Below are 17,894 nucleotides of genomic sequence, written 5' to 3' on the forward strand. Positions count from 1 at the left end.
ATTCGAATTGCTCAATAAAGTATGTAAATAGGAATTAAACTGCCCTGTTGGTGTTTAGATTTAGTCTATATCGCTCAATCTCCACCTGTCTGTGAATGAAGTTGTTTATCTTTGCCTCGTCATTTTGAAAATAGCTCAAACCAGTCAATTTTAGTTACAAAGAGATTGATGATTCGGTCACAATTATCTTTCTCACAATGACAAGGAGGTTTGTGTCTCTCAATTCAGGTTTTCTTCCACATTCTGTGATTCAAGGGAAAAACATCTTTTTAGTGTTAGAGGTGGTACAATCCTATATACTCTAGCACAGCTGCATCCAATGTGTTCACTTTTTGATACAGAGCTGTTTTCATTTACAAGGCAAGTTGAGAAAGAGAACATTCTTAATTACATTATCCCTGTGAGAGTAGCTGCAAAGGCTTTTTATCCAAACACACACACACACACACACACAAACACAGCCCAGAAAACCTTAGTCTTCTAAGGTTGGTCCCAGAGCAGCACTAATGGAACGATGACTTGTTCAAGTGCAGTGTGGTGAGTTGGTAGGGTAGGGGACTGATATTGCCGCAGATCTGGGGATTCAAACTGGCAACCATGACAATATAAGCCCAACTGTCTCTGGCTGTTAAATAGGGTGCTTTTGGTTTTTAAGGCTGAAAAACACAACTTCTTAGCAAAGTTTATGGACCAATTTATGTGCAAATAAACTCTAGATGGGACTTTGCATGCATACAAATAGCCTATGTGATGTTTTCAACATTGGTAGCTTTTCCTGTCAGCTAAAAAGGGAGAGTTTAGAACAGCAGGATGAGAGGAAAGATGGTGAAAGGAACCCTAACAGACATTTGACTGTGATGTTAATTTTCCTGATGTGGGTCAAAAAAGGCGTATGCTGGCCTAGAGGGAGTAGGAGGAGATCATCAAAATCCAAGCTCAAACACACGTACACTCACCATCACAAAGACATGTAATTAGACACAAACTAATGTACCTGCTCAGACATCGGAACCTTTGCAGCTATGCTCATGCACACGCACGCAAGCTTTAATTAAGTGATGCTAAATTTGGGTCAGCACGGTGGTGTGTGATTAGTGTGTGATCACGTCATCATCAGAGGGGGCAGGCACAGAGGCGCATGCACATAACTTCTTTGATTCTCAACCACTTGTACCCGAGGGAGTACTTCAACAGTCGCCAGGGAGTAAACTTAACTTATTAAAGTAGAAATTACTTTTAGATTAGAAGGCAATATCCACATGTCGAGTCAGGTGCTATACCTGAACATAGGGCGAGGAACCGTATTTGGTAACTTCACTGAACATTTAAACTAGCGCCCTCGTGCCTCTGCGTGAGGTTGACATTGATTTCTCACAGCCAGTCAGCAAAGATCACGCTACTTCAAAGATATCCACCCCATGGCATCTGACCAATCAGACGTTCATGATTTTGGAAAGTAAGGAAACACGGTACGCCCACTTCTACAATCACAACTTTGAAACTTACCATGGTAAGATGATGAAACTCACACACTATCTGGTCAAATAGTTGTGTTACATGTTGAGATAGGTGATGTTCGCGTAGGATTTCTATAAATTAGTGAAACCTTTGGCTTGAAAATTGGTGACGCCATATTTGATGACAGTAAGCCTATTTCAAGACATTTGTCCTTTACGTCGAGTAAGCCTAAGGTTCTTTATTTATTTTTTTACACATAATGCATTATAATGTAGGATAATGGTACTTTATAGTGCATTGGGTATTGCCACTGGTTTACATAACATTTTATAGTGCTCCATTTATTGAGATTGGCCAACCATAAATAGCAAAAATATCTGATTCTGGTCGGTTTTATGACCGTATAAATAAATAAAATAGGCTTACTGTCACTTGTGTTAGTCTTATACTTAAATGGCATATGTTGGAGTTTATTTAGTAATGCTAAAAGAAGTGCACTTACTGTTCAACTTCACAAATAACTCAAACTGGGCTTGATATTGACTCAAAAACATATTTTTCTTTTGCAGCAGCTGTCAATTCTGCTCTTTTTTTAGATAAAACCTGGTTTACAGGGTCTGCAAGGTCCACCTGTACCTCAATGCTGTGCGCAACCACTTTACAGAGTACCATAAAGTACTAGCATTGATAAGTGTAAGAAAATGAAAAAAATGTTACTAAATCATAATTTCAAATGGCCCTCCTGCTTGTATCCAGTTCGGGTTGTCTCTTGGCTGAGCAAGTTGCCTCTCTCCTAACATGACTTCATGTGATTGGTCAGCAGCCACGATGGCAGTGGCTAATCGCTTTTCATACTTGTACATGTAAGTATTTCATACATACATATAGTTTCACCATTGCATAGTTCCAATCCAATGTCCAAGGTAAAATACACGCATTAGCAAAAGAATGTGACATTTTTAACGTCATCTGACCTTGAGTTTGATATAGGTGCATTTCATTGAATTCTGGTAATCTCCAAAGTATTACCAAATGAATGGGCAACACCAACGTAGTTGAAATTGACACCTTAAACGTTTTCCTACACTGATTGGTTACAAAATGAAACACTTTTGAACATTAGACCTGGGGGACTGGCAGCCATCTTGGATTTTAATGGCTCTCAGAGGTCCAATCTGAATTCCCTCCACATGTGAAAATTATCCATGTGGTATGCACTATCTATGTTAAAAATGTCATGCTTTTCTCCTAAAATGCACAATTTTTGTTCTTAACTGCTCTACGTGATATGGTGACTAAATAAGCTTTCAGTCAACAATCTATTGTTCTGGAATTATTAAAAAGTCAATGAAGTTCAAGACCGGATTACTGAGCTTCTGAAAGGGACATGATTTCACAAATCCCTTTTTGGAGAGGCCCTGGTGTTAAACCCAAATGTAGCTAGCTTGAAGCGATGTGGCGATATTGGAGATTACTTGACTTGATTTTTGGATTTATAATTATTTATTTATTTATTACACAAAGCAACTGTAATTCCACGATGGATTAAAAAGCTTCTGGATAGCCTACAATCACATGGAGGACCTCATTGAATCAGAGCATGTCTCTGCTTCTAAACAAAATAGTAAGTAGCTGCACTGTATTGACCTGGAGATATTAAATATGACATAAAGTTAGCTCAGAAAGCTGAAAGAGAGACATGTTAGGCATACACCATTAAAAACAGTGTCTGTTAATGCACCTGTCTAGCTAACTCTTTTAACATTTTTTAATGCTAATTATTTTGTCAGAATTTCCATAACCTCTAAATAGCCTAGGTGAAGTAGATACAGTATGTATTGGATAAATAGTTGAAATTGTTAGCTAAAAATATCTAGTTAAAATAGTTGGCTAAAAGTCATGTATGGATAAATAGTTGAAATGTCCAGCTTCTACAGTACCACTCTCGTATGAAGGCAACCTTGAACAAACGTCCGTAAGAAATATTGCAATTGTATTCAACGAAGCATGTTGATGTCACACATGCTGAGCAATCAGCAACAGGGCCCCTAAAAGTGCATCTCTCTGCCACAGCCAGTGGTAAGATGTAGCCTCCTGCTGGGACTGAGTAGTATGGTTTTCCTGGATATTGAAGGGCCACGGTTCAGCTTGAATTCACTTGCCCTTGGTTAGACAGAAATGGTACTTGGTACTTTTCCAACTCACTCCCTTCGCACTTTTCCACACTTTCTGCCTGCGTCCCGCCTGCCAATGCCACTGTAAAGGATGGGCGTCATTTCATCAGTGGCAGAGCGTGGAGGATCAAATCTTTACGCCCGTAACCTTCCAGAATTAAAGACAAGCCCGCTGTCCGTGGTGCTGAAATCCCCATGCTTCCCTCAAAATGTGTTGTTTCGCGTTAAAGTGTCGCTGTTTGTCATGGTTTATTTAGCGGCGGAAAATGCACTTAAAGTTAAGTGCACCCATCGGTGCCAGGCAGTGATGTGACCAGCTTTGAAAGTAAATGAACGAGAATAAAACACCCCCACTACCTCTTCTCTCTCTTTCACTCTGATGCACACAGAGAGAGAGAGAGAGAGAAAGAGAGAGAGAAAGAGAGAGAGAGAGAGAGAGAGAGAGAGAGAGAGAGAGAGAGAGAGAGAGCGAAAGCGAGAGAGGGGTCAAGCTGAAATAATTAAAGGAGTCGGTCACTATTGGAAGATAACATCCGCGTTGAGGCAAAAGGCAAGGAAAAGCGGAAACAAATCAAAGACACAACACACTATCAGAGGCGGGAGATAAGAGTCTAAATCGACCTCCATCAGGGCTGACGTCCAGCGTTGGCAGATGCGAGCAGTTTGCTCCGTCTCTCGGCATCCAGTTACAATGGGCGAGCTCAGCCTGTGCGGACTCTAAATCGCTGCCCAGTCAGGAACGAGTGAAAAAAGCGAGCGGAGGGAGGCAAACAATGCTCTGGCTCATTTATTTGCAGTGATTTGAAGTGGGCTTCATCTTATTTTTTATTTTTTATTTTCTTATTCCAAGTCGCTCGAGCTAGTGTGAAGACTGCTGCCGATATCAAGTCCACGCAGGGAAAACGGTAGGTTGCAGTTGTGTGCTGGGGGATTTAGGGTGCGTTTGTAGTTAGACAGAGGTTCTCAAATGTCAGGGACCCTAGTTATTTAAAATTTTGGTTTAGTGACTCACATTTCATACATTTTAATCCCCAAAAACCACATGAAGGAATGTTGTTTTTGTTGTGTATTTTTAAGTAGATCGGTCTGCCGTGGACTTTGGGAGATTATAGTATGAGAGTGGAACAAAAGATCTGTATTCGGATGTGTTTTGTATGAAGGATTATGGCATGTTGAAAAAAAGTTAAAGTGAAATGAAATATTATTCGACACGAGGGAGCCCTAATATGATTGATTAATCATTGCCCCAGTAACACATTCCCTTATGTTAATGGTAATAGTTAATACAATGACAGTATTGGTCCAAAATTGAGTCTACCCTATTAACTTGAATGGAAGGGACAAAATATTAGAAATGCTCCTCAAGTATAATGCAAAGCAATAGAACAACAGCACTGTTACGAACCCCAAATTATTGGTCACTGATGCAGACTAGCACATCCCCTTAATAGTGTTATGCCATGATGATATAGTCTAGTACAATACCATGCACTCTAATACAACAGCCCTTCTATAACATCTAGCTTTGCGTAGCTCATAATGTTCCATTTACATTAGCGGAAATTCAATTATATATTTAATACTGAAGTCATAGTTAAAGATGGTGTTGTAATGTTTTTTGTGTTTTTTGTATATATATATATGTATTTTGTATTGTCATTTACATACATGATAGTATAATAACAACGTCAATGCAAAAACATAATTGTGCTAATATCTTAATGAAACTGAGCTTTGAAGCAGAGCAGTTGCACTGGAAAGCATTTGACTCTACAGGTGTACCTAACAAAGTGGACACTGAGTGCATTAGTATGCAATTCAACAACATTACAAACTGTAGCATCAAGTTGAATCTCTAAAACAACAAAAACTCATCATTACAACCATCCGGACTGTAAGATTTATTGCAATGCTGTTGTTTAAGACTGCATTTGTGTTGGCCAGGGGTATTTAAAGGTATTCTAAGCGATGGTGGGTCACGTTACTTCTCGATGACGTTCAGAGTATTTTCAAACACTAACTAAATCCTTCTTGTCGGTTATTGGCTAGACTGCTAGAACAGTATTTGTTAATACTTCCTGGTACAGGTGGGTGCAGTTTGTTTTCGCTGCCGTTTGTAGACCCTAGGCTGTCTACAGAGACTGTGTTTTTTTACAGTGTGTTCTGGGGACGGGCAGCTCTCGGATAGTGGGGAGAGGTTTGCTGTACATGACGACAAACATTCTAGCCTAAAACATGCGTGACATGAGAGAGCACCTTTTATTAAGCTGGCAACTGATATCTACTTTATGTCCTATAATACAAGCCAACCACCCATGCTGTTGTTGTTCACTGGTCCTGCTGATTGTCTCCTAAACACACAATTAAAAATCTGATTAATACAAAAAAGATTAATTACCAAATGTGTCACAGCAGGGATCAATTATCTAACATTGTCTATAGTTTGTCCCATCATGCTGCAGTTCCACAGCACTAAAACAGCTGCCTTAGTCCCAGAATACAATATAAAGACTAACCATATCAATTTCACTGCAGAGCCACTGTGTATTCATAACACATGGGAATATTAAAGTGATATTGTTGTGATGGGAAAAAAGGAAGCATAATAAGATCACTGCTGATCACAGCACACACCCTGTGGGAATCTGGCAGGAATATTACAGTGACACAAAGGGAGATGCCAGGAAGAGTCTACAGTTTATTGTTACAAACAATATGTCCCAGGAAGAAGGTTTTGTTTTCTAACTCTGACTTCTGAGTGTTTCTTCCTTGATGTCAGAGTTTTAATGCACGTCCCCCTGGTTAATTGCTATTCCACACATGAAGCTATGTGGAGCCTTATATGGAGGCCCTAAATAGGACCTTGTTTGTTAAACTCAGAGGGTGGGGCATATCTCTTGTGTGAACAGATTCGTACAGACAAGTTGACTTATCATGCCTCAGGAGATCTTTTATTTTTCATTGGCTACTGTCTGCCAGACAATGATGACGGAAATCTCTATTGGCTGTAATTGCATAGCACCCCCATTCATGGCCTGAGTAAAAACGATACGAGCGGATGTCAAAGATCAGCTGAAATAACAAATGCAAGAGAAAAAAAGCAGATTGCTTTTACATTTTAATTATTTCCCGTCCACATGCCAGACTTCACAGATAACACAATATAGGCATGCCAGAGCGTTATTTGACAAACACCTGACATCCATCACATGCAGTCACTTCCATGGCAACAAATAATTGTAATTTATGAGGAGTCAATGACTCCATCTGCAGACGCTACTGCACATCCAATTTTATTAACGTAATATAGCGGGATGGTAAGCAATCGTTATTGTAGCATTGCAAAGCATTCATTTCCTTTCTGGATGCACATGTAGTCCCACACTTTTATTGCTGTTGAGTAGTACCTTCACTTTCAACTGAACTGCTACAAAAGAAGTAATGGTTATAATTCAGATTCACCCATCTGGAACATTGGGGGAAGCACAATCATTCCACATCTTAATAGAAAACACACTCAAATACAATTCGTTAACGTGAACACTTATCAGAATTGGAGATACTATTAAGAAAGATGGGATTGATCTGCTTCTAAATAGAGGAGGATGTGACTCCCCCCATCCAACTTCCAACCTGTCTGATATCATCCATCCATCATAATGTGAACCAAAACTAGTGAGCAACAATCAAATGTCATTGGTGGGTGTCTGTGCGTGTCCACTTTTGCTTCCCTCATTACAACACACTCCCACTCCCCCAGTAAGAGAAAAAAAATTGGTGAACGGTAGTGGGGATGCAAACAGATTGATAACATTTGAAGAAAAGAAATGTACAAATCAAACCATTCATTCTGCACTGGCATAATCTACTCATAAATCCTGCAGCCTGTCGGATGAAGCTGCTGTGAGTAAAATGGCTCTGATCGATAGCATCAACCAACGTTGACAATTAGAATGGACAGCTTGCATGTGTGAGAGACAGCTAGATATTATAGAAAACTAGCATTTGAAAAGGAGCAACACAAGAAATCATGACAAAACACAGGAGGGAGTTTCAGGCAAATGAGTTTGACAAGGAGAGTCATTAAAATGGGAAGAGCAGGAAAAAGTGACAGTTATATTTCAAAAGGCAACATCTTTCATGAACTTGCTGCCAGTGTGTTTGCTGACTGATGGAACACAATGAGTGGCACAGACCCTCATACATAAACAGACCATGGTTGATTGTTTTTTTCAAAAATTTCCAAATGTATTACTTTAAAGAAATAGTTTGACATTTTGAGCAAATAACCTTTTCCTTAATAATGCCTCATGACTGTAAGTAAGTAGAACCCTGTTTTGTTTTATATCAGTTTCATCTGTATAAATATATTCCTGTGCAAACCAATATGATTTTTGTGCATAATACTCAATAGTTGTTTTAGAAGTCATACATTTTGTACACAGCTTTTGCAACATTGCCTCCATTTAGTCATGCAGATAAAGGAAAAAATGCCCAGAATGACAAAAAAGAAGGTTGTGTGGCTAAAAGAGGGTTACAATCTATCTTTACGCTTTTAGCATTGATGATGTGACTTCACAATCACCCTTCCAGTGAAAGCATAAAAGTAAATCTTGTGTTGAAAATGGATATTGATTATGCAGTCATACAGTTGCCATTGCGCTTTTACTTCTGAATTATCAGTCACAAATCAGACTGCAAGTATTCCAAAACAAAAACGTGTTGAACTTTAATAGACAATAAATGCCCATCACTATTCATTTTACTCATGGTTGGAGTAACCCTGCTGCCTTTTACTGTTTGTGAAGTAGAAAGTGTGACTGGTAGCTTTAGCCTGCATAGCATCATATTGCCCCAGACAAAATCTGTGTTTCTGGGTTGCTTTGAACTTTTGTGAGGTTTACCGTATTTCAATAACGTTTGAGCTTTTCAGCTGGCCAGCTTACATTACCAACAAGTCTCTGCATCGTAGACTGACCTGTCACGGCAGTTTATCATGTAAACTCTTAAAATGAATCGCTTTTTCAAGCTTGTCTAAGTACAGAGAGATGGAGTGAGGTTTTTAGACCAAACGCTCCGCTGTGAGAAGTGGTGCTGTGATTCTCGAGACGGTGATTCTTCTTGAGGTAGCCTGACAGTGAGCCACACACACAAACACACACAAACACACACACACACAAACTGCATCTTAGCAATGAGCAACATGCAATCATTTTACTTTACTTCTCTTCAACACAGACATTCACAAATGCAATCCCAAATCCCACCCCACAACATCTGCTTTCATAGTGAAAATCAATGGCTCCAGAGCCCAGCTGGACAGAGCACTAGTGGCAAAATAAAGAAATCAATGCATTCTTATTAACAGAGCAGAGCTTCCTTTACCGCTGACACGAAAATGTGTGTGTGTGTGTGGGTGCGTGCCAAGTGCGTGCGCTCGTGCGGGCCTGCGTGCGTTTGTATCTGACTATGTCTGAATTGATGATGGTGGCTGCTGGTTGTAGGCAGGATGTGCAAGTGCATAATCATGTGTGTGTCTGCCAGTCAGTGTCTCTGATTGTTGGTGGCTAGTGTACAAGTGCTACTTTGTAGGCGTGCTCTGCATGTTTATGAGTATATGTGTATGTTTGTGTTTTTGTGTGTGTGTGTGTGTGTGTGTGTGTGTGTGTGTGTGTGTGTGTGTGTGTGTGTGTGTGTGTGTGTGCAGGGTTGAGATTATCGCTCAAAGTCAGTGTGTTACTCTTGGTTTAGTGCCACAGTGTTCTCCCCGTGCCTTGGCCTCAGTCTATTTGTAGACAAAAGGATGCTCTGAGACAAATGATTTAGCACCTGTCAGTCAGCGCAGAAGGACGAGAGATGAGAGAAGAAAGAGGTCAGAGATGGGGGAAAGGGAAAATGATGGAGGCTTTCAAAGAAATCAAGAAGGAAGGAGAGATTAAATGAGGGGAAAGGGGAAAGGGGAGGGAAAAGTTCAAGCAGGAGAAAGAGAGTTTGATGAAAGGAAAATATACGATTTAACCCGGGGTCATCACATAGCTCAAGGTCCTGTGAGCAATTTTCTCTTTCCGGGAAATGACAGCTTCTATTTCTGTGGAGTTGTTTGCCTAACACCAGCTCACAGGAACTGTGTCTGGCCTTCGGGCCCGCTAGCAAACCTCATCACAAGAGTAACCATAACAACGGCTGAGGCCAACCTGCACCATTGGCAACACAGGGATGTGAACTTTACTTCTGCCTCTAGCCCTCTGACTGTCTGCTGCACCTCTGAAAATAAGAGAAGATCATAAGAGTTCTATGCAGTGAATCTTCTGTGCTGTTAATGTTTGGCCAACCAGACCATGATTGTTCGACAGAGGATTATTTGTTTGGGATGTGAAAACGAAGCGCTTTGTCAAGAAGAACACAACTGTAATTTCAGAAATGCCCAAACAAACAAAGTCCTAGTTGCACCGGAGTCCAGTACAAAATAATGTTTGCAGAGCACAGTGTGTGGATGCATGTCCGGAGGTTAATGCTGATACTGAATGCTGAACAAGCTTGTGTTGACTGCTGTCTGGGCTGGCAGATATTTCCAGCTGCTCTCCTTTAACACTCAGATCTATGTACACAACATTACATTCAAATCATCCTATGTATGTGTTAAACAGTCAACAGAGATTTATTGTTGACCTCGTTTTTTTACGCCAAACAAAGCAACTCCCTTAATGAAAACGTTAACAGTGCTGAAAGCAGCTTAGCTAACAAGCATCTGATTGTGCAGATTACGTATGTTCCGCACAGGATTACTGAGACTGAAATGAACAAATTGACCGCTTACCACTGAAATCCCACATCAGCATGACAAAAGATGAGCGCGAGGGCAAACTTATTGGGGGAGGACTTACAGTATACTGTAAGACAAGTTGCAGTCAGCAGGATTATTTAAAGAAACCTCACCCCGTATGTGTTATTTTTGCTGTTGCCTTCTTTCTGTTTACAGACTCCGTAGGTGATCCTTGTCTCTACATTTTATCAACCTTGTCCTAACACCTAATACGGGGCATGATTGCCGCTCAGTAACACTGCAGTGAGCAGAGAAATGCATAAGCTATTTTTTCTACCTGGCAGGGTGCCATTTGCATTGATGTTGGGCTCATATTGTTACAACAAATATCCGGCAGTGCATCCTGTTCTCTGTGTATTCTTAGCCAAGTGTCTTCCTCTTCTGACACTTTTCAAGCAAGTCAAAGCTTTTTTTTAAGTCATCGCACTGTGAGAAGTAACACAACCTCAATGTCAGACCAAGGCCTTATTCAAAATTCAATTTTTGTGCTCTCTCTCCCCAACAATAGAAGTGTATAATTTCTCTCTACGCTTGTTTGGAGAGCTCTGGAGAGGAAATGGCATGCTTTTGTTAATAAGCGTCTCTCTGTTTTTGCTGAAAGAAGACGATTGAACAGCTTACAGTATGTGGGTCACATTGTATTAAGCTTGCTGGCTAGCCACGTAAATGTGCTCTAAATCAAACATGCAATATTAAAATCCAGTTCATTTCTCATTTGCTTAATAATGCAGCGTGGCTGCACTGAGAATGGCTTCTCGTTTACTAAAACAGTGATCCTAGTGCTTTAGCACTTAGGCAGTAAATTACTGGTCTAGAATGGATTGTAAGTATAAATGAGACATGCTTGATATCAATCTGACAGAACATTTCAAACACCCTGCTAACTGAATATTTAACAGTCACAGTGGATTTCAGGCACAGGACCCTTTCATCACTCATCGGTAATGAGAGCTGTGTGCACTCTAATTCTAACAATTAATAAACTAGATGATCTGCAAATCATTCCGAGCGAGATGTAAATGCTATCAATTATCTGGCTGGGTGATTCTGCAGTCTTAAGTAAACTAGAAATTTCAAAGTCAGACAGGATTAATGGGATACGGGAAGACGGGCCGGGGTGCGCATGAATGTTTTATAACAATGTGAGACTTTATTTTGGATCAATGAGATGTCTGCTTCTCTACTGGATGAAGATTCTCCAGTATGAGGCAGGCACCTCAGCTAGCCCAATAAATCTACCTACTGCTGTCACTGGAACAGAATGACAGGCTCAGTGTGACATTTCAACATGTATTTTATCTCCAACCCTGCAGTATCTTTATGCGATCTGCTGCAGATGAGCTATTATATGAACACTGCTGGGCTGCGTGATATTGGATGTCCAATGAGAAACTCTGGAGCGGAACAATAAATCCCTTCTGGGCTGTATAGAAGTAAAAAAAAGTCTACATATCAGTTGCTCAGTAATGGGTTTGTATCAAAGAAAGATATTGCTGCAAGGTGAAGCAAGCAGCCAGGGTTGGTTTCTTGATCAGATCATTAGAGCTCGTTGCCACTTTAAGTTTACTCTGAGAAAGTAAATGTGGTTTCTAAGATTATAGCGGTCAACATGGAGCCTCTGTCTTTTTAATGCACATTTGTGTGTATGTGTGTGTGTGTGTCTGTCTTTTTAAGACAAAGTGAGAGAGATACAGAAATAGAGGGAGTGTAAGTGTGTTTGTGTGTGCATTCAAAAGACAAGAGAGAGGTCCTTGAGGCATCCTGCACATCTTTTATCACATCTTTAATTAATTGAAGCCCATAATAGAAGCTGCTTCAATTCCACTGAACAGACACAGTTGAAAGGAAAACAGGAGGGGATACGGAGGTACTTTAATGTTCCCATGCTTTTTTCTTTAATCAATCCTCCCTGGCCATTTCACAGCCATTTGCATATACAACATTATCTGCAGCTACTGTCAATCTTTGCTTTGCGGATTAAATACATTAGGCTACCATGAAGAAAAAAAGATTTGTTGTTGTAACTGATTTTAGTGATTTATTCTCGTCTCTTCCTCCACCTTCTCTCTCCAGGTTTTGTCTCTGATGGTCTATCGTAAAACCACCATGGTCCTCTTGCGGTTCTCTAGACTTGTCCTAATCCTTGTGGCCCTCATCCCTCGACCGTCTGCGGGATGTCCAGCAGGCTGTCGCTGCTACAGCCTTACAGTGGAGTGCGGCTCTCTTGGGACCAAAGAAATCCCACAGGATGTCCCCTCTGTCACTGAGGTCAGTTGGCAAATCAACAATAAGTTAGGGCATTAGCTGTCAGTGCATTGCAGCTGCCCCTCCTGCATCAGTGGTTTTGCATCAGTTAACTCCCTCTCTAATCCATTCTTATTACCCCGAAATGATTGTGCTTAATCAATTCGCTGTGACCCTATTTGATGTAAGCCTGAGGGAGGGGCAGCGCTGTTGGCTGTGTAATTATTCATTCTTGCTCAGAAAGTGACTCTTGCACACCCTCTGATCATCTGTTGAGAAGATGTTTAACATTACACCTACATTTCCTCTTGGGTTCAGGCCCCCCAACATTATTGCAGCTCATACATATTAATGAAAAGCATGTCCCACATAAATTGATTCATTAACCTCAATCAGCAGGTCTATCTCGTCGATCATACTTCACCTCATTGCCCATGTGTGCTTCTCTGAAAACATCACCAAAGAATTTTGGAAATCAAGACAGCCATGCGTTATGGGTTAAGCACACACTCCAATCCCTCAAACATTTTTTGTTTGCAGACAAGGTCTGTGTTCTGCAGCATTTGGCAAAATAACTCAACCACGAAAAAATGCTGCACAACCCACATCATCACAGTCATTATCACAATCCGGAACTAGCTCATTCCACATTGTTTGTGCTGCCTTCATTAACATATAGCCAAAGCTCTGCACAGTGCCATGCAGACAGATCTAATGGAGGCCATGCTAATGTAATCTCTCCTCATGGTTAATACATGTTTCTACTCAGTGAGCACAGCAAAAACCCATGCTCACTCTCTTGTACTTAACAGAACACCAATTCAAACATCACATCCCGTCCTTTGTGTCTCTAATGTAATCAATTTGGGATCACTCTACTAATTTGATTTACCCTGTCTCAGACCATATTCCTTCAGGACAACGCTATAGTGCAGATTCGTCTTCAGGACCTGACTCGCCTTGGCAGCCTCCATTACCTCTACCTTCAGAATAATAGCATCTCAGCTCTGGAGCCCGGGGCCTTTCTCAGCCAGGGGAAGCTGCTGGAGCTGGCCCTCAATGGCAACCTCATCCACCTGGTCACCCCAGATATGTTTCGGGGTCTGGAGCACCTCCGGATCCTGTACCTCGCTGGGAACCAGATCACTAGAGTGCAGGACTACACCTTCAGGGGACTGCAGGTTGGAGAGCTGAGATTAAGGGATGGATGGACAGCAATGTTATATGCTAATTTTGTTTTAAGCGTTCCAAAAACATTAACTTAATCCTTTTTGGTAAAGTAAAAAATGCTTCAGTTTTGCCAGTGAGCTAAAGCTATTTCTGTACGGGATGCCCTTCAAATACAATGATGTCTTCAACTATAAATCCAATTCCTGAACACATGTCTGACTAATTCCTGACTTACAGTATTACCCTACAAATTGAGTCAGGCCAAAATTCTTTTCATTTCTTTTCCTCCTCCTTTAACAATTTCCTTCCTCTGATGTCTTTTTACTGTCTGCAGCGTCTGCAGGAACTCCACCTGCAGGAAAACAGCATAGAGCTGCTAGCGGAGCAAGCTCTGTCTGGCTTGTCATCTCTGGCCCTGCTAGACCTTAGCAGAAATCACCTCCGCACCCTGGGAGCCTCGTCCCTCAAACCGCTTGTGAGCCTGCAGGTGCTCCGTGTCACAGGTCGGCAGAGCAGATACGAAACACCACACTGTGTCTCACTATTACATGATATAATCCTCCAGGATAAAATTGTATTCTGACTTGTCTTGAAAAATGCTTTCATACCACAATATTGAAGAAGTGACACTGCTCAAGAATGGACTGCTATAGCCACAACCTGCAGGCTTATGTCAATGAACATAACAATTTCATCAAGTTTGTATATCAAAGGGTTTCCTCCAACTGTAAAACCAAACCCCATAGACACAATGGTAAATAATAAATCAAAGGAACACTGTCTATAAAAGGGACCTCCAATCCAGGGCAATTAGTCTTGCAATAGGCACCAGAGGAGCTCAAACTAAGCAACAAAACAAATGTATTTACCAAACTATTTTACCTCAAGGTCAATTTAGAAGCTCTTCTGGAGCTATCAACCCTATCACATGATCTTTAGCAGATTGCTCAGCTGTCATGGAATTTTAGATCTTCAAACTTCCATTTCTTCTGAACCATCTAGCAATATCTTATCCATGTTGACCTCAGACAACCAAATCACATTCGGCCGATGGAGTTTGCTTAGTTTTCATGGAATTGTAGATTTGTTTTGAACACTTTAAGGGATTCTCTGCCATATTGGCTTAAAAGTTGGGCTTTTAAAGTTTGTTCTCAAAAAATCAGTTGGCAAAACTAAACACTTTGGTTTACCTTGTGTTCTTCCATTCTTCACCTCCAGAAAACCCATGGCGATGTGATTGTGCTCTGGGCTGGCTGAGAACCTGGATCAGCGAAGATGGACAGCGTCTGTTGAGCCCTGCCGAACAGCGTCGGCTGATGTGCTCTGAACCGCCTCGCCTCTCCCACCTCAGCCTGGTGGAGGTGGCTCCCAACAGCCTGGTCTGCATCCCCCCTGTGGTGCAGCTCGAGCCCAGCCACCTGACTGTGCGACTAGGGGAGAGCCTCAGAGTCTCCTGCCAGGCTTCGGGATACCCTCAACCTCAGGTGACCTGGAAGAAAGCCTTGCATGGCAAGGCCCAGTTATCACCTCGAGGCTTGGTTCAAGAGCTGGGACCCAATGGTGAGCTCTTCAGGCCTGGAGCTGGAGGAATGGTGACATCCCTGCCCAGCAGTGGAGAGATCAAGGTTGGGGGTGTTGGAGGACTCCAGGGACCTGTACGTGGGACGGAGGAGGGCGGCGAGAGGGACAGCTTTGATCCAGACATGGGCAGCGGCATGCTGTTCCTTAGCAATGTGACTGTAGCGCATGCTGGGCGCTACGAGTGTGAAGCCTGGAACCCTGGGGGTGTTGCCAGAGTTACCTTTCATCTGGCTGTCAACATGTCTTCTTCTTCATATTCATCCCATTTCTGGCCTCGTTTGAACATGCACTCCTTTGTTTCCTCTTCATCTAACTCCTTTTATCAGCCAGAGGTTCTGGATGTTAGCCAGGAGCTGCTCTATGAACAGGACAGCATGGACTTCTATGCTCTTGGCCCTACTACACAAACCGCCATTGCGGTTGGCATCTCCTTGCTGGCACTAACTGCCATTCTCCTCTTGATTATGATCTACACTCGTCACCAGCAGTACCGCAAAGAAGAAGGTGGCTCCTACTGTACCAGCAAGGAAGAGAGCATCCTCTATGTAAACGACTACTCAGACGGACCCACCACCTTTGCGCAGCTGGAGGAGTACCGCGACGACCACGGCCACGAGATGTACGTACTCAACAGAACCCAGCCTGTCCTGGTCTCCACTTCTTCCAGGTGTCCCATGATGAGCGGGTTTGTCCAGCAGAAGGGTATGAAGGAGGCTCTCCTTGACCACGAAATGGTGCAGACACTGACCAGATCAGGGGGACTGGGGCTTCTCAGAAACCCAGCAGATGGAGGCGAGGGACCCTTAACAACAGACCCAGAGGAACTCTTCCTCAGTCAGAGTCTCCTCTTCGGATCCCAGGTCGCTTACGAGATCCACTGCTAAGGGGTTTGAATTGTGTGCTGATACAAACACGATATGTTGATGGACTTAATGAAGACATTAAATGAAATCACGTTGGTGGAATTATTTGAAGTATCATGTTATTTTTTGGGACTCCAAAATAGGGAAGAGTAAGTGGCTTGGGGAAACCTGGATCCCAATCAGCTTCTCATACATCTAATTGATTGTATGACATTAAGATGGATCAGAAAGATGAACATTATTTAATGTGGAAAGTAAAAACTGAACCATACCTTTCTTCTCTGAATCAACCCTTTAAAGATAACTAGTGATTAACTTTAACTAAAACTCTAAAAAGAGGCTTGAGGCACATAGTGGCACATAGTGGCAACTAATAAATATGGATTTAACCAGTGAGTTATATTTTGTACTCTTCTTTAGGTTTTTTGTGTGTTTCGTCAGTGTTTTGTGTAAATGTGATGAAGCTAATTTTTGCTGTGAAGTGCATATGTTTTGTGGACCTTGTTGCAGATTCCATTACAAGTAGACCTAAACCGTTCCTCTTACTGAAACTACATTGTCATTGCCCATAAGTATGTGGGCGTGGGTGGGTGGTTTTGTTTAAAGAGGTTCATTTTGAATGCAGCAAAGTCTGTCTGTTTTTTTACATTTCTACCATGGCATTGTATTTCTGATGTGAACATGTTGTGTTTTTTTCTACTTGTTTGTTGCAACACTAGAACAAGGAAATAACATTTCTATTATCTGAAATGGAATTAATTCCATTAACATCAGTCTGTAACAACCACTCCAATGTGAATATTGTACATTTTGTCTTCTACATAATAAAATGTATTTTAAAAGATTCAATGCTTCTTTTCTTACAAAGAAAACCCTTTAACCCAATACGTGGTAGTTGAAAGATGTATTTATAGAGACCGTTGATTACAGTAACTGTGTAAAGGTCAGTCTGTGATACGTAACCATGGTCCATGGTACTTAACCTTTAATCATTTTCCTCTGATGCTTGGCACTGTAGTTTCAGGTGTGCTTTTGGAGTTACCCGTGCTCTTATATAAGAGAAGGATTTTGAAAATGGATTTTTAACGCCACATCTTTGCTTCATACCAAGACCTAGAGCCTTATTTATTCTCATTCAGAAACATGTCAATATTCTTTATTTCAGTTGATATGGCTGTATTCTAACTGTATCAAATGCCAGGTTTATTTCCCAAGAAACCCAACAACTGAAGTCAATCAATGGGAAGCAATCTGTCTCCTCTCCACTGTACAAAATGTCTCTCTCTCTCTCTCAGTGAATGTTTTTTGTCTCCTTGTACCTAATAGACGTCAAGACAGTGTAAATCACCATGAACCTGGATGTTTTTTTGGGTGCTGGCTACACTGTGGCATTCCTAAGAAATGGAGGAGATGCCGAAACCATTGCTGTAGCGCAGGGGTTCTCAACCTTTTGCAAGCTGGGCCCCCCCAAAGCTGGTTCATTGCAGTTGGGGCCCTAGTGCACTACGCCCCACACACCACAAACGAACGAACGATTGATAGATAGATAGATTGATAGATTCATTAATATTATTATCATCA

At 41.5% G+C, this 17,894-nt stretch overlaps 1 protein-coding gene across 1 annotated transcript; it reads left to right on the forward strand.

Annotated features, from left to right (window-relative positions):
• Positions 1 to 4,120: 4,120 nt before the first annotated feature.
• lrrc24 (leucine rich repeat containing 24) lies at positions 4,121 to 17,155 on the forward strand. Its single transcript, XM_034887307.1, has 5 exons — positions 4,121 to 4,537; positions 12,529 to 12,723; positions 13,602 to 13,880; positions 14,204 to 14,372; positions 15,088 to 17,155. The coding sequence occupies exons 2-5, from the start codon at positions 12,541 to 12,543 to the stop codon at positions 16,332 to 16,334; spliced, it is 1,878 nt and encodes a 625-aa protein (XP_034743198.1). The 5' UTR covers positions 4,121 to 4,537; positions 12,529 to 12,540; the 3' UTR covers positions 16,335 to 17,155.
• The last annotated feature ends 739 nt before the right edge of the window (positions 17,156 to 17,894 follow it).

This window comes from Etheostoma cragini, chromosome 12 (assembly GCF_013103735.1).
Source record: "Etheostoma cragini isolate CJK2018 chromosome 12, CSU_Ecrag_1.0, whole genome shotgun sequence".
Lineage (NCBI taxonomy): Eukaryota > Metazoa > Chordata > Actinopteri > Perciformes > Percidae > Etheostoma > Etheostoma cragini.

Bases quoted from the DNA above. Each gene is read 5' to 3' on its own strand.
- lrrc24 (XM_034887307.1), top strand. From the start codon at position 12,541: ATGGTCTATCGTAAAACCACCATGGTCCTCTTGCGGTTCTCTAGACTT. The intron at 13,881-14,203 runs GTTGGAGAGCTG...TACTGTCTGCAG, and splicing joins ACACCTTCAGGGGACTGCAG to CGTCTGCAGGAACTCCACCT. The intron at 14,373-15,087 runs GTCGGCAGAGCA...CTTCACCTCCAG, and splicing joins GCAGGTGCTCCGTGTCACAG to AAAACCCATGGCGATGTGAT.